General features: G+C 51.3%; 1 protein-coding gene across 2 annotated transcripts in view; it reads left to right on the top strand.

Annotated features, from left to right (window-relative positions):
* The first annotated feature begins 396 nt into the window (after positions 1–396).
* Positions 397–15,727, top strand: part of NODAL (nodal growth differentiation factor) — a 16,588-nt gene continuing 1,257 nt past the window's right edge. Inside the window, exons 1-2 of one of the 2 annotated variants that reach the window (XM_023204767.1) lie at positions 397–415; positions 13,057–13,754. In XM_023204767.1, coding sequence (XP_023060535.1) covers positions 13,164–13,754 — 591 coding nt within the window. In that variant the 5' untranslated portion in view covers positions 397–415; positions 13,057–13,163. Of the gene's footprint in view, positions 416–6,978; positions 7,209–13,056; positions 13,755–15,727 lie in introns of those variants that run through there. The other variant, XM_023204766.2, reaches the window with a different exon arrangement.

Raw genomic sequence — 15,727 nt, 5'->3', positions numbered from 1 at the left:
TCCCATAAACAAAGAATGGCTGGGATCGGAGCCTGGATAAGGAAGGGGTCTCAGGGGGAGAGTGCCTGAGGGGAGAGAGATCATATAAGGAAAACTTCATGGAAGAAGAGACTCTTGGGCTGGATCTGTGGGATAAATAGGAATGTTTTGTTGAATGAAAAGGAGGCAAACTCATTTTGGGCAGAGAAAGAACCGCTTTGAACTTTGGGGAAGGGCAGGTGTTTGCATGGGGCTGGAGTGCTTCTGGGCTCCAAGGGGTTTGCAGGGGAGGGCTCTGGAAAACAGGGTGGAAGATGGAGGCTCATTTCTAGCTTGAGATCACAGACAGCCACATGTGCCCAGCAGAGTCGCTGGGTGGCACCTCTCAGCCTGGGCATCAGCCTCCAAGACCAACAGTTGGGGGTACAGACTAAAGGTAGAAGCAAGAGACTTATCTTAGACCTGCCTTTACGAGATTGAATTCATTCACGTAGGTTGCAGATTCCAGCAAACAGTGAGCAGTCATAAACCAGGGGCTGGGGTCTCAGAGAGAAAGGAGTCAGGGGTCCCCCGTGCTCCTAGGCAGCTCACAGTCTGATAGGCTGGTGGCCTTCACTGAAGAGAGTTTAGACAACTGCTCTATGATGCTTTACTTTGTTTGTTGATTTTCTTCTTCCTTTTTTTTTTTTTTTCTGAGACAGGGTCTCACTCTGTCATCCAGGCTGGAGTGGAGTGGTGTGATCATGGCTCACTGGAGCCTTGACCTCCTGCCATCTCAGCCTCCCAAGTAGCTGGGACTACAGGCACAAGCTGGCTAATTTTTAAATTTTTTGTAGAGACAGGATCTCACCATGTTGCCTAGGCTGGTCTCAAACTCCTGGTCTCAATCGATCCTTCCATCTTGGCCTCCCAAAGCACTGGGATTGCAGGCACCAGCCACCACACCCCACCCTGATGCTTTACTTAGAAGAGGGCTCTGCTGGCCGGGTGTGGTGGCTCACACCTGTAATCCCAGGACATTGGGAGGCCGAGGTGGATGGATCATCTGAGGTCAAGAGTTCGAGACCAGCCTGGCCAACATACTGAAACCCCACCTCTACTAAAAATACAAACTTTAGCCAGGCCTGGTGGCACTCACTTGTAATACCAGCTACTCGGGAGGCTAAGGCAGGAGAAGTACTTGAACCCAGGAGGCAGAGGTTGCAGTGAGCCAAGATCGTACCAGTGCACTCCAGCCTGGCAACAGAGTGAGACTCTGTCAGAAGAAGAAATCAGCCTGGCGACAGAGTGAGACTCTGGAAGAAGAAGGAGGAGGAGGAAAAGGAGGAGGAGGAAGGCTCTGCTAAATTGCTGTGGGGGCAGTTACAGGTTTGTAGAAGAGGAGATTTTAAAACTTTGTCTTGATAGATGAGTAGGAGTTTAGGAGTTTACTAGGGGAGATAAAGTACAAACAGCAGGAGGAAAGAACAAGTGAAAGGCAAGGGTGCTTGGGGGCCCTGCTTTGGGAATACAGGGTTCATTCAATCACTTAACAAATACTCAGTGGTACCTGTGTGCCAGGAGCTATGCTAGGCACAGAGGGATATGACGAAGCAGGTACTCTCCACTCTCACAAAGCTTAAGCTTTAATTCCTGGGTACCTCAGTTTCTCCACCCCTGAAAGGCTTGCCACACAGAGAACATCAGTGAGGGGTGAACAGGATTGCTTACGTAGGCAACATATACAGGCAAAGGCAGCCAGTGTCACCCTGGCTGTACAGGAAATGCTCACTAAACACATGTCCTTGATTCCCTGAGAATCTAGCTCTGAGTTAGCCTGCCAGAGACTCACTAGACGAGCAGGTTTGTTTGATGAATGAATGAATGACTAAATACTTCGTGTTCTATGCATTTCACACACATTTACTATTTATAGCATTCCTGTCAGTAGATATTATTTGTCTGCTGAGCAAGCAGAAGCTTCAGGATGCTAAGTGCCTGGTCTAATATCCTTAGGTAGGAAGTGACAGAGAAGCATCCAGATTCTGCCTCCTGAGGCTCAGCTTCAGGGTCCAAGCACTTAACCATGTCACACATTGCTGCTCATGTCAAGGGAGGGTCCCAAATGTCTCGATGGAGAGCACTGGAAAGCATCTGAGAATCTCAAGGGACTTTGCCCCCACCCTCCTGCCAGCTGGGATGGCCTCAAAGGTTATCTCCCAGGTCAGGGAATCTGACGGTCAGTCTGTCTGGGGCAGAGGAAACGAGAAGGTGTCATTCCTCACCTGGGAAAAGGGCACTTCTGGTTTTTCTTATATGAAAGAGATCCTGGACCAACTAAGGTCTTTAAAAAGTGAGGGTGACTGTTATCCTCGGTCCTAAAAAAGCAACAGAGATTCAGGTTCTTCCAGGGATAGTGCCAGAGCCCAAGGAAGTTCAGAGATGGATGAGCTTTGTCAGACAGTTGCTCTTGCGGGTCAGAGAGAAATTCCAGGCCTCCACAGGGCTCTAAGCCAATACACATCAGAAATGAGCTGTCTGCAGCTGTTGGACCCTGGGAAAGGCAAGACACTATTTGAGAGTTTTCTTAAAAGTCTTAGTACAAAGCACATTTTCACTCCTCTTCTATGGGGAAGCAACGGGTTTGGGCAACAAGCAGACTGACCCTTCACATACTGGCTGTTTCCACTTGTAAATTTGTGGCTTTGGGTAAATTATCTGAGCTTCTGTTTTCTCATGATGTCTGAAGTGGGGATGAGGATAAAATCAATGCAATTATTAGCAGAATGTCTGGTGCATTAGGTGCTCAATAAATGTTAGCTATGGTTATCATTCATTTTACCTTAAACAGTTAGTGAGCACCCATTAAGTGCCTGTAGTGCAAGGGACATGTGATGAATAAAGCTTTAGCCCTAATTTCAAAAGCTTCTGGGCTGGGTGTATTGGCCCATGCCCGTAATCCCAGAACTTTGGGAGACTGAGGCAGATCATTTGAGGTCAGGAGTTCAACACTAGCCTGGCCAACATACTAAACATACTAAAAATACAAAAAAAATAGCCGGGCATGGTGGTGCATGCCTGTAATCCCAGCTACTCTGGAGGCTGAGGTATAAGAATTGCTTAAACCCAGGAGGCAGAGGTTGTAGTGAGCTGAGATTGTGCCACTGCTCTTCAGCCTGGGTGATAGAGCCAGACTCCATCTCAAAAAAAAAAAAAAAAAAGAAGAAGAAGAAGAAGCTTCTGGTCCAGGATGGAAAGCATGCCATCGTTTTTGTTCTTCCCAGTCTCAGTGGATGAGGGTGCTCTGAGCTGAGCTGAGCATGTTTAAACAGGGACCACCTACACACTAGGCCACATGGCGATTTGGTAGACTTGGGTTCTGGAATTGGTTTCACTGAGTCTGACTCCTGTACCTCCATCTAGTTGTCTGTGCCTTCCCTGTACTGCCATCCTTGGAACCTGAGTCCTGGTCAGAGGCTCCCACAGCACTAACCACAACCTGTCATTTTTATATTTATATGTGCATGACCTGGATGAGGGTGCCTTCTGCCTCTGGGGATGGGTCTGATACAGAGGGCTGAGGCTGAGTCTCTAGGCTGGGGAAGTCAGATGACAACCATGGACCACCCACAATAATACCCACATGCATCATCCTCTACAATGGCATCAGGTTTTAGAGCTTGTAAAGCACTTTTTTTTTTTTTTTTTTTGAGATGGAGTCTCACTCTGTCGCCCGGGCTGGACTGCAGCGGCCGGATCTCAGCTCACTGCAAGCTCGGCCTCCCGGGTTTACGCCATTCTCCTGCCTCAGCCTCCCGAGTAGCTGGGACTACAGGCGCCCGCCACCTTGCCCGGCTAGTTTTTTTGTATTTTTTAGTAGAGACAAGGTTTCACCGTGTTAGCCAGGATGGTCTCGATCTCCTGACCTCGTGATCCGCCCGTCTCGGCTTCCCAAAGTGCTGGGATTACAGGCTTGAGCCACCGTGCCCGGCCAGTAAAGCATTTTTACATTCATTTCCTTTAGTCTACATGGGAGGAGTAATCTCTAGACATGTTTTGCAGATGAGGAAACAATGTAGAGAGGTGGGTTACAAACTGCAGCAAGAACCCTAGCCCACGTGGGTCCCAAAGTTGGCTGATCAGAACCACTGGAGGGCCAGGCATGGTGGCTCATGCCTGTAATTCCAGCACTTATGGAGGCCAAGGCGGGCAGATCACTCGAGGTCAGGAGTTCGAGACCAAGATGGTGAAACTCCTGTCTCTACTAACAGTACAAAAATTAACCAGGCGTGGTGGCACGTGCCTATAATCCCAGCTCCTGAGGCAGGAATTACAGCTACTGAGGCAGGAGAATCCCTTGAACTCGGGAGGTAGAGGCTGCAGTGAACCGAGATCATGTCACTGCATGCCAGCCTGGGTGACAGAGTGAGACACTGTCTCAAAAAAAGAAAAAAGTATCACTGGGGTGCTTGTGAAATATGTAGATGACCACGCCCTCTCACCAAATTCTAAATCCGAAGGTCTGGGTCTGGACTTGAGAATCAATACTTTGGCCAGGCGCAGTGGCTCACGCCTGTAATCCCAGCACTTTGGGAGGCTGAGGCGGGTGGACGACATGGCAAAACCCCACCTCTACTAAAAATACAAATATTAGCCGGGCATGGTGGTGGGGACCTGTAATCCCAACTACTCGTGAGGCTGAAGCAGAAGAATTGCTTGAACTGGGGAGGCAGAGGTTGCAGTGAGGCAAGGTTGTGCCATTTTACTCTAGCCTGGGCAACAAGAGCGAAACTGCATCTCAAAAAAAAAAAAAAGGGGGGGCGGGAATCAATAGTTTAACAAACACCAAGGTGATGCTTATCTTCGGGCAAGTCCAGACATAGTGCCATTCACGGAATTTTTTTTTTTTCTTTTTTTTTGAGATGGAGTTTCGCTTTTGTCCAGGCTGGAGTGCAATGGCACAGTCTTGGCTCACTGCAACCTCCATCTCCTGGGTTCAAATGATATTCCTGCCTCAGCCTCCCAAGTAGCTGGGATTATAGGCATGTGCCACCACGCCCAGCTAATTTTGTATTTTTAGTAGAGACAGAGTTTCTCCATGTTGGTCAAGCTGGTCTCGAACTCCTGAACTCAGGTGATCTGCCCACCTCGGCCTCCCAAAGTGCTAGGACTACAGGCGTGAGCCACTGCGTCTGGCCTCACTGAATTATTTACTTGTTTTTAAATTTCTCTCTTTTTTTTAAGAGGGTCTCGCTATGTTGACCAGACTGGTCTCAAACTCCTGGCCTCAAGCTATCCTCCAGCCTTGGCCTCCCAGTGTGTTGGGATTACAGGCATGAACCACCACACCTGGCCTGAATGATTTACTTAACACAGATTTTTTGAGTTCCAACGATGATGATGGTACATACTGTGTGACAGCAGGATGAACAAGACAGTTCCAGCTTTAGGAAACTAACAGACTGTCCAGGGCTCGTGTGGTGGACAGTCCAGGTCTCCTGAATCTTAGGTGAGGCCCCCAGCTAGGTGGTACAGCCTCTTCCCCTAAGACAGAGGATGAAGGCTTGGAGCTCCTAGTTGAGCCTGCTGGACCTTTCTCCATTTTCTAACACCTGCTCAGGTTGCAGCCTATGGTTCTTCTGTTGTTGTGTTGTTGTTGTTTTGTTTTTTGAGACAGGGTCTCACTCTGTTGCCCAGGCTGGAGTCCAGTGGCCTGATCTTGGCTTATTGCAACCTTCGCCTCCCAGGCTCAAGCAGTCCTCCCACCTCAGCCTCCAGAGGAGCTGGGACTACAGGCGCACATCACCATGCCTGGCTAATTTTTATATTTTTGGGTAGAGACTCCTGGGCTCAGGCAATCTGCCAGTCTCAGCTTCCCAAAGTGTTGAAATTATAGGTGTGAGCCACTGTGCCCGGTTCTTTTGCCCGGAACTGAGCTACAGTTCTTTTGAGCTAGAGGCATCCTGTGAAAGAAGCCAGGTGTATAGAGCACTTAGCTCTGTGCCTGGCACTTAGTAAGTGTTCAGTAAGTGTTGGCCAGCAGCTAAGTGCTTGTCAAGGCTAGGTAGGTGGGGGGAGCTGGGAAGAGAAAGAGCCCTCAGGTGTAAAGGAAAACGGATGGGGCCTGACACTGGAGCAGGGATTTACATTTCTTTAAAAGTCATTCCAGCCCTGACTTGACTTTGCACCTGGAAGGGAGGAGGCCAGACAAGGATCACTCTTGTGCAAATAAGGAAAGCAGGGCCCAGAGATCAAAGTGAGTGGCCCTGAGCCGACACCAGGTCTTCTGTGGCCCTGCCACACCAGGCAGGGATTGGGGGATGTGGGCAACAAGGGTAACACCTTTCCTCCTGAAATTACTGGGGTGATGTCTGCCTGTGAGGGAAGAGCCTGATGAACCAGGATCATCCCGTTGGCTCCTTCGGGCTCCAGCTTCTGCTGAACACTCCCTTTTCAGACGAAGAAGTCATCGTCCTAGTCCCTCCTGCCTTCTATCTTCCCCAGGACAGCACTTCAGTATTTGGTAGGGCCAAGGGTGCTCCCCGAGGCCATCTAGACAGTGGCCAGGGAGGCTGCCCCGGCTAGATTGGGCCAAAGTCTGCCTGAGGGCCGCGAGGATCCCTTGGCATACTCTTCCTGCTTCTTGAGGAGCCAGCGGTCCATTTGCAGCCTAAGTGGAGAGGATGGGGCAGGGATCCCAGGTGAGGCCCAGTAAGGAAGTCGCAGTTCTGACCTGGGAGTCTGCCGGGACAAGCCTGCTCTGTCTCAGCATCAAGGCCTTTGGTACCTAGAGGAGCAGGGTGCCAGGGTGTCCAGACCGGGCAAACCAGGAGCCCTAGATCCCGTCCCTGGACCTAGGTCCTCCGCCAGCTTTGCGGGCCTCCTCCGCACCAGGATCAGGACCTCCCAGCAGGAGGTCTCTCTGCCCCCCACCCTCCGGACGGGGGTTATATGATCTTAAAACTTCCCCGGAGGGAGGAAAGGTGGAGGCGGGGCGGCTGCTGAGGCCCAGGATATAAGGGCTGGAGGTGCTGCTTTCAGGCCTGGCCAGCCCACCATGCACGCCCACTGCCTGCCCTTCCTCCTGCACGCCTGGTGGGCCCTGCTCCAGGCGGGTGATGCGACAGTGGCCACTGCGCACCTGCGTACGCGGGGGCAACCCTCGTCGCCGTCGCCTCTGGCGTATATGCTGAGCCTCTACCGCAACCCGCTGCCGCGGGCGGACATCATCCGCAGCCTGCAGGCACAAGGTAGGCTATGCCGCTTGCCGCGCTCCGCTGGGCACCCCGGGGCGCCTCCGCCGCTTCCAGCCGGCGGACTCGGGAAGTGCTCTGGGTTAGGGGCTGCGGCTCCAAGCCGGGTATGCAGCCGCCTGGGCGTCCCGAGCCCAGGGCCTGGCTCTGCCGGTGTCTCCGCGTCAGCAGGCTCCGGGAGCAGCGTCGGTGGCTGGGGGCGTATCCATGGCCGAGTCGGGTAGAGATTCTAGCGTTCAGGGTGTGTCCTCGACGGGGACCATAGTCTCTGAGTTTTGATTTGGGATTGCGCGGAGTGCAGCGCAGAAGAGTGGGAGGCGCTGATCACTGCCGTCTTGTGAAGCTGCTTAACCCGGCGCCTGGGTCTGCGCATCTGTAGGATAGGTGTAATAAATAGCACCTCGTCTATCAGACTGTGGAATGCGCGCGAAACGCTCAGCGCAGTACCCGGCACGGCACAGTAAATGGTCGTTGGTATTACTGAAATGGTTCTGTCTTGGCGAATTTTTTTTCTTTCTGCGAGTGAGGGTGAAGGGGTCCCGGGGTGTGACGTCGGGAGTATCGGCAGCTGAGCTGGTAACATCGGGGATTCCGGCTCACGGTCCGGAGATCGGGGATGGGCTGTCCCGAAGTCGCGAACTGTGGCAGCCTAGGGTCCTCCAGCCGCGCCGGGGAGGTGTCAAGTGTCTCAGTTAACCCCGGGTTCGGGGCCATGAGTTGCAGGGGAGTGGGTGTCAAGGACGGCAGGGATCTGAGGGTGTCGCCCTCGAGGACCTGGCAGCGCTTTCTGGGCACCCAGCGCGGCGAGCAGGTGGGTGCTGTGGCGAGGGAGCCCCTTCCGCACCTCAATCCACATCCCGCCACCTGGGCAGTCGCGGCCGCCCGCGCCTCCTTCCGCCTGGGGGGGCCAGACGGCCCTCCCCGGGGCTGGGGCGCAATCCACATCGGCTAATCTGATCCGACCTGCCGCCTGCCCGCCCCTTGTGACCTGGTGCCGGGGGCTCCTCGCTCCCGCGTCTGGGGTCAGCCAGCCAGTGACCCTCTCCGGAAGGGTCATGTGGGGACCAGCCAGACCAGGGGACAACCTCGGGGGCGGGGTAATGAGAAATTTGCTGGATTGCTCGGCTCCTCCACCGAAAAGCGGCCGGGGATGGGAGGGGTCAAAGAAGGGAGGGAGCGCTTTTCCAGTTCACTCCCTTCTGGAAAGTTCGAGATGTGTGCGGTGATGGACAGGCATCTGGAAAACTGGGTTCTAGGCCTCAAATCCTGCTTCCCGATTCCCTGTTGTCCCTGGCGCGTCTTGGGTTCTCTTTCTGCCTTCCCTTCTGTAAATTAGGAGACTGCTCTGTTTCAGCTAAACACTGTTTTTTGTTTTTTCTTCGAGACGGAGTCTCCCTCTGTAGCCCAGGCTGGGGTGCAGTGACACGATTTCGGCTCACTGCAACCTCCGCCTCCCAGGTTCAAGCAATTCTCCTGCCTCAGCCTCCCAAGTAACTGAGACTACAAGCGCGCGCCACCGCGCCCAGCTATTTTTTTTTATATTTTTAGTACAGACAGGGTTTCACCGTACTGACCAGGCTGGTGTCGAATTCCTGGCCTCGTGATCCGCTTGCCTCGGCCTCTCAAAGTGTTGGAATTACAAGCGTGAGCCACCGCACCGGGCCTAAACACTGCTTTTGAGTGTACAGCGGCATGCGGCACATTTACGATGTGAATCGGCCTCATTTTCTAAGAGCAGTGGAAAGAGCCCGCCTGGAGGGAGACTGGAAGAGAAGGGATGTCCTAGCCCCACTTCTTCCATCTTGGGTTTATTTCGAATAAGCTGCACCGCAGTTGCATGAAAGGGATGTTGGAGTCCAATTGGGTTTACATCTGTATCTGTCGCTGTTTAACCTTCGCCTTGGACCTTCAGTTTTCTCATCTGCAAACGGTGAGATGAGAGGAACAGTGAGGAGATTTAGAGGATGCTTGTGAAACACTTGGCACACGGGAAGCCACTGGTGGTAACGACCCTTATAATTTATGAAAATGTAGAGTGGGCACTCAGTGTCAGGCCCTCACAGCCCTGCCTCACAGCCCTGTCTGGGGACGGTGGTGTCCGTGACAGGAAGAGAACCCAAGGGCGTGAGCCCAGCCACTTTCTTCTTCAGAACGGGAGGAGGAGCCGGGCACAGTGGCTCACACCTATAATCCAGCACTTTGGGAGGCCAAGGTGGTCGGATCATGAGGTCAAGAGATCAAGACCATCCTGCCCAACATTATGAAACCCCGTCTCTACTAAAAGTACAAAAATTAGCTGGGCGTGGTGGTGCACACCTGTAGTCCCAGCTACTCGGGAGGGTGAGGCAGCAGAATCACTTGTACCCAGGAGGTGGAGGCTGCAGTGAGCTGAGATTGCACCACTGCACTCCAGCCTGGCCACAGAGCGAGACTCCTCTCAAAAAAAAAAGAAAAAAAAGAACTGGAGGTGGGTCAGGAGGACATCAGGGGCATCTGTGTGGCTAAGTCGGCATTCAGCATATGAATGGGTTTTTGGGTGTCCATGAACCCCTTCCTCATACCCACCTTAAAATCACATTTGTTGTATTTGGATGTGTTTGTTTTTTTCTGAGAACAGTCCTACCTTGCGTCAGGCACCAGTGACACCCACAATGTGAGAACTCTTATTCTAAGATGAACCAGAGAACCTATCAGCCCTGCCCCAGGGCACCCTGGCAGCCATGGGAGAAGGCAGGAATGGTGGTGGAGTCACAGACTTCTTTCAGCAGGAAGGAGCGGTCTCTTCCCTACCCAGCCCTGCCCACTGTCCATCCTGTTCACAGGGGACTTTGCACCTCTGTCCAGGTCCCTTGTGGCCTGTCTGGACACCTTCATTTCTAACTCTTGGACGTGGGCAATAATGAGGCAGCTGATGATGGCCAGTGTTTATTGAACTTTGGTTGTGCTGGGCAAAGCACATTACATGAATTATCTCAGTTAATCCTAACACCTCTGTGAGGTGGCTACTCTTACCATCTCCCTTTTAAGAGAGGGAAACTGAGGCTCAGAGAAGGAAAGTAGCTTGACCAATGTCAAACAGCAAGTGACAGAATTTGAGCCATCACGAGGGGACTCAGGGGCCCCTGCTCTTAACCACTGAGCAGGAGTGCCTTCTTCTAAAAGAGTTTTTTTTTTTTTTTTTTGAGACAGTTTTTGCTTTTTGTTGCCCAGGCTGGAGTGCAATGGCGCAATGTCGGCTCACTGCAATGTCCACTTCCTGGGTTCAAGGGATTCTCCTGCCTCAGCCTCTCAAGTAGCTGGAATTACAGGCGTGCACCACCATGCCTGGCTAATTTTGTATTTTTTTTTAGTAGAGACAGGGGTTCACCATGTTGATCAGCTGGTCTCGAACTCCTGACCTCAAGTGATCCACTCGCCTCAGCCTCCCAAAGTGCTGGGATTATAGGCGTGAGCCACCGCACCTGGCCAAGATAAAGTGTTTTTAAACTCACTGCCCCAAGCCTCCAGGTACAGGTGGCAGCAGTGGGTGCTGAGTAATGTTAGCCTCCTCCCCACACTTCTGGGGAAAGCTGCTAGTCAGGGGCCGGTTATTGCCTCCTATAGGTGCTAATGAGGAGGGAAGTGGAAATTAAGTGAAAAAGAGCTGCTGGAGATGGGGGTGGGAGAAGCTGCCATGAGGCTGAGATTGGGAGTGGCCTCTTTACAATACAAGCTGGATTTCTCAGAGAAATTCACTTCCTCTCTGACCAAAGATCCTCTAGGAGACAGTCAATGAATAAATTGTTATGCAGCCAGGCTAGAACTACATTAGAGATCATAACTACCTCCAGAGTCTATTCACAAAGAGTTACAAATGCTCTGTCTTATTTCTAATGAATAACACCTGACTTTTATTTAGCAATAAACCTTCAAACCTCTTTATTTCTCTGGGTCCTTGTGATAATCAGAGAGGGTGGTGCAGCATTATTCCCATTGCAAAGAAGACGAAACTGAGCTTGAAGAAAGTTCATCACTTTTTTTTTTTTTGTGACAGAGTTTCGCTAATGTCGCCCAGGCTGGAGTTCAGCGGCGCGATCCCGGCTCACCGCAACCTCCACCTCCTGGGTTCAAGCAATTCTCCTGCCTCAGCCTTCCTGAGTAGCTGGGATTACAGGTGTGTGCCACCACACCCGGCTAATTTTGTATTTTTAGTAGAGACGGGGTTTCTCCATGTTGGTCAGGCTGGTTTCAAACTCCCGACCTCAGGTGATCCACCTGCCTTGGCCTCCCAAAGTGCTGGGATTACAGGCGTGAGCCACCGCGCCTGGCATCACTATTAAGTGACCTGAAAATCCACAAATCTGTGCTATTCCCAGACATCAGGGAAAATCAATCCAGGACCAGAATAAATAGAGTGTGCTCCCCTACTCGTTGTCATCCAGTTTGGGTTTGGTTGTCTTGGGTGAGTGGAACAGGGCTGGGTGTGTGTGTCTTCCGGGTGATGATCTCTGATGTAGGTCCAGTCTGAGCATCTAACAGTTTATTCATCTATTGTCTCATAGAGCATCTTTGGTCAGAGAGAAAGTGAATTTCTTTGGGAAATAATACACCTTGCATTGTAATGGGGCAACTCCCACTTTCAGCCTTCTGGAAGCTTCTGGGTGCATGCGATTGCTGTGTGCCCTAGGTGTGTGAATGACCTGGGAAAGGAATGGGCGAGCATCCTGTAGGTGGGTAGTCATGCCTAAAAAGCCTTTAGAAACCTATTTGTAAGGTTGCCAAAAACTCTTAGGAACCGGGGAGTGGGCAGAGGGTGACCAGTCTGTGGCTCCTTTTTTTTTTTTGAGATGGAGTCTTGCTCTGTCGCCCAGGCTGCAGTGCAGTGGTGCAATCTCAGCTCACTGTAAGCTCCGCCTCCTGGGTTCACGCCATTCTCCCTGCCATTCTCCCTCCTCAGCCTCCCAAGTAGCTGGGACTACAGGTGCCTGCCACCACACCCAGCTAATTTTTTGTATTTTCAGTAGAGACGGGGTTTCACCGTTCACAGGACAGTCTTGATCTCCTGACCTTGTGATCCGCCCACCTCGGACTCCCAAAGTGCTGGGACTATAGGCGTGAGCCACTGAGCCCAGCCCAGTCTTTGGCTTCTATTACCTGTGCCTCCCTGAGAGCTCTGAGCTTTTCCATGATATTCACATTTAACTCAATGTGTCTGTAAAACAGGCCATTCTGTTTTGTCTTGTTTTTTTTTTTGTTTTGTTTTTTTGTTCTTTTTTGAGACAGAGTTTCACTCTTGTTGCTCAGGCTGGAGTGCAATGGCACTGTCTCGGCTCACTGCAACTTCTGCCTCCCGGGTTCAAATGATTCTCCTGCCTCAGCCTCTCGAGTAGCTGGGATTACCGGTGCAAACCACCACACTGAGCTAATTTTGTATTTTTAATAGAGATGGGGTTTCTCCATGTTGGTCAGACTTTATGTACCAGGGGAGAGAGGGGAGGGGGAGATGCAACTCATCACATTTTTACTGACTGTCCTCTGGCTTTGCAAGTTATCTTGGAAGGGGGACTGGAAGAACAGTGATTCGGAGTCTGGGCTTGGCAGTTGGGCAAATCCAGGTTTACTCTTGGCTCTGCCACCTTCCAAGAATGATACCTTGGTCAGGTCTTTTAACCACTGTGAGCCTCAGTTTTCCTCATCTGTAAAAGGGACTCAAAAATCTTACCAATTCACAGGGTTGGGGTAAGAATTCGAAGGTAATTCTATATAAGGTAAGGCCTCCAGCAAGAGCTATGGTGGTTGTGACACAGACTGAGGCTGGGGGAGACCCTCACTCACCCTGCTTCCTTCCTGGTTTTCTTCTACCCAGATGTGGAGGTGGACGGGCAGAACTGGACCTTTGCTTTTGACTTCTCCTTCCTGAGCCAACAAGAGGATCTGGCATGGGCGGAGCTCCGGCTGCAGCTGTCCAGCCCCATGGACCTCCCCACGGAGGGCCCATTTGCCATTGAGATTTTCCACCAGCCAAAGCCTGACACAGAGCAGGCTTCAGCCAGCTGCTTTGAGCGGTTTCAGATGGACCTGTTCACTGTCACTTTGTCCCAGGTCACCTTTTCCTTGGGCAACATGGTCTTGGAGGTGACCAGGCCACTCTCCAAGTGGCTGAAGCGCCCTGGGACCCTGGAGAAGCAGATGTCCAGGGTAGCTGGAGAGTGCTGGCAGCGGCCCCCCACACCGCCTGCCACTGATGTGCTCCTTATGCTCTACTCCAACCTCTCGCAGGAGCAGAGACGGCTGGGTGGGTCCACCTTGCTGTGGGAAGCTGAGAGCTCCTGGCGGGCCCAGGAGGGACAGCTGTCCTGGGAGTGGGGCAAGAGGCACCGTCGACATCACTTGCCAGACAGAAGTCAACTGTGTCGGAAGGTCAAGTTCCAGGTGGACTTCAACCTGATCGGATGGGGCTCCTGGATCATCTACCCCAAGCAGTACAACGCCTATCGCTGCGAGGGCGAGTGTCCTAATCCTGTCGGGGAGGAGTTTCACCCAACCAACCATGCATACATCCAGGTGGGATGCCAGGCATGAGGGGAAGGGGAGGCAGTAAGCTAGCCTTGGGGGACAGGGCTCTAGCTTAGCTATTAAATGACTATGTTCCTGCATTCACAGTTATTCAAGCATCTCCAATGCGCCAGATCCTGTGCTAGGTACCAGGGATGTAGAGATGACTGAGTGTAACATCCTTATAAAGCCTGTATGGGGTCATGCGTCATTGGGTAGCCTTGAACACATTGTTTCCCTGGGACTTTATCCTTGTCTTTCATAAAATTAGGGGGTGGGGGTAGACCAGCGGGTCTCAGCACTTCCCTAGCCCTGACATTCTAGGAAAGGAAGAATCTGGACTTTGGGGACAGGCAGGCCTGCATTTGACTCCTTATTAGCTGTGTGATACTGATTAGGTTGCTTATTTCTCTCAAGCTTCAATTTTTCCACCTGTAAGATGAGGAGGGCAATGCCATATTTCATAGGGATGCTGTAGGGTTAATGAGATGACATGCATATGACATGTAAAGTAGTTGGTAGGTAACAGGCACGTTTGGCTGCATTATGGGGCCATGGTTGGAATCACACTGTTCCAGCTACAGTATTTTGGTTGAGAATTGACTACTCATTCTACAGAAGTAGACAAGGCCGGCCAGGTGCGGTGGCACATGCCTGTAATCCCAGCACTTTGGGAGGCTGAGGTGGGTGGATCACCTGAGGTTAGGAGTTCGAGACCAGACTGACCAGCACGGTAACACAAAATACAAAAATCAGCTGGGTACTGTGGCACGTGCCTGAAATCCCAGCTACTCAGGAGGCTGAGGCAGGAGAATCACTTGAACCCAGGAGGCAGAGGTTGCAGTGAGCCGAGATCATGCCATTGCACTCCAGCCTGGGCAACAAGAGTGAAACTCTGTCTCAAAAACAAGAAAAAGAAGTAGACAAGGCCAGAGGCTGCCATTTGGTGCCACTAGTCGGCCTAAGGTCTAGGAGGTGGTGAGGAAGAATAGGGCTGGTGAGTTAAGAAAGAGAATAAGATGGAGAGAACAGAAAATAGAACCTAATATGGTAGATCTGATGTTATAGGTGGCCCTGCCCTGCTGTCAAAGGTCATATGGGACCAAAATGTTTTCATTTTACTCTATGAAGTCTGGACTGAGAACCTCCTGGACTTGCAGTATATCCTCCATGCCAAGCCTCAGGGAGGGTTCAGGGTCTCTAGAGAGCGTGAGCACATGGGCTAAGGTCATACAAGGAGTCACCGGGGGCGCTAGAGCTTCCAAGGACCTGTCCTGAGCCTCACCCAGGCCCGCTGATTTTCATCGCCCACCTGCAGCACCACAAAGACCCAGGCAGTTCCAATTGCCAACTCTGACACTCTGATCTAAAAAGATGTTACCAGACCACAGGGACAGGGCCTGGTTCCAAAATGCCAAGGTCTTGTTACCTTTCCTCCTATTGACTCTGTCCTTCTCTGGCTGACAGCAAATCCCATAAGAATTTCCACATGACTGACTATTCTGCTTCATATTTCTAGAACTAAACCATGAGTTTCTTGGAATATTTTAAAAATTGGTATTCACAGCTGGGCATGGTGGCTCATTCCTGTAATTCCAATTTTTTGGGAGGCTGAGGTGGGTGGATCGCTTGAGCCGAGGAGGTCAAGACCAGCCTGGGCAACATGCCAAAACCCTATTTCTACAAAAAATACAAAAATTAGCCAGGCATGGTGGCATGCACCTGTAGTCCCAGCTACTCAAGAGGCTGAGGATCACCTGAGCCCAGGAGGTTGCGGATGCAGTGAGCTATGATTATACCACTGCACTCCAGCCTGGGCAACAGAGCAAGACCATCTCAAAAAAGAAAAAAAAATGGTATTTGCTTTAGATTAGAATAATAGGAGAACATAAAAATTAGCTACTACTAAAAAAAAAAAATTAGCTACTACTCTACCCAGATACATGTGATTTTTTTTTTTTTTTTTTTTTTTTTTTTTGATT

The sequence above is a fragment of the Piliocolobus tephrosceles genome, chromosome 9 (assembly GCF_002776525.5).
Source record: "Piliocolobus tephrosceles isolate RC106 chromosome 9, ASM277652v3, whole genome shotgun sequence".
Lineage (NCBI taxonomy): Eukaryota > Metazoa > Chordata > Mammalia > Primates > Cercopithecidae > Piliocolobus > Piliocolobus tephrosceles.
The sequence above is the reverse complement of the archived record's forward strand: the minus strand, read 5'-3'. Positions and strand labels throughout refer to the sequence as shown.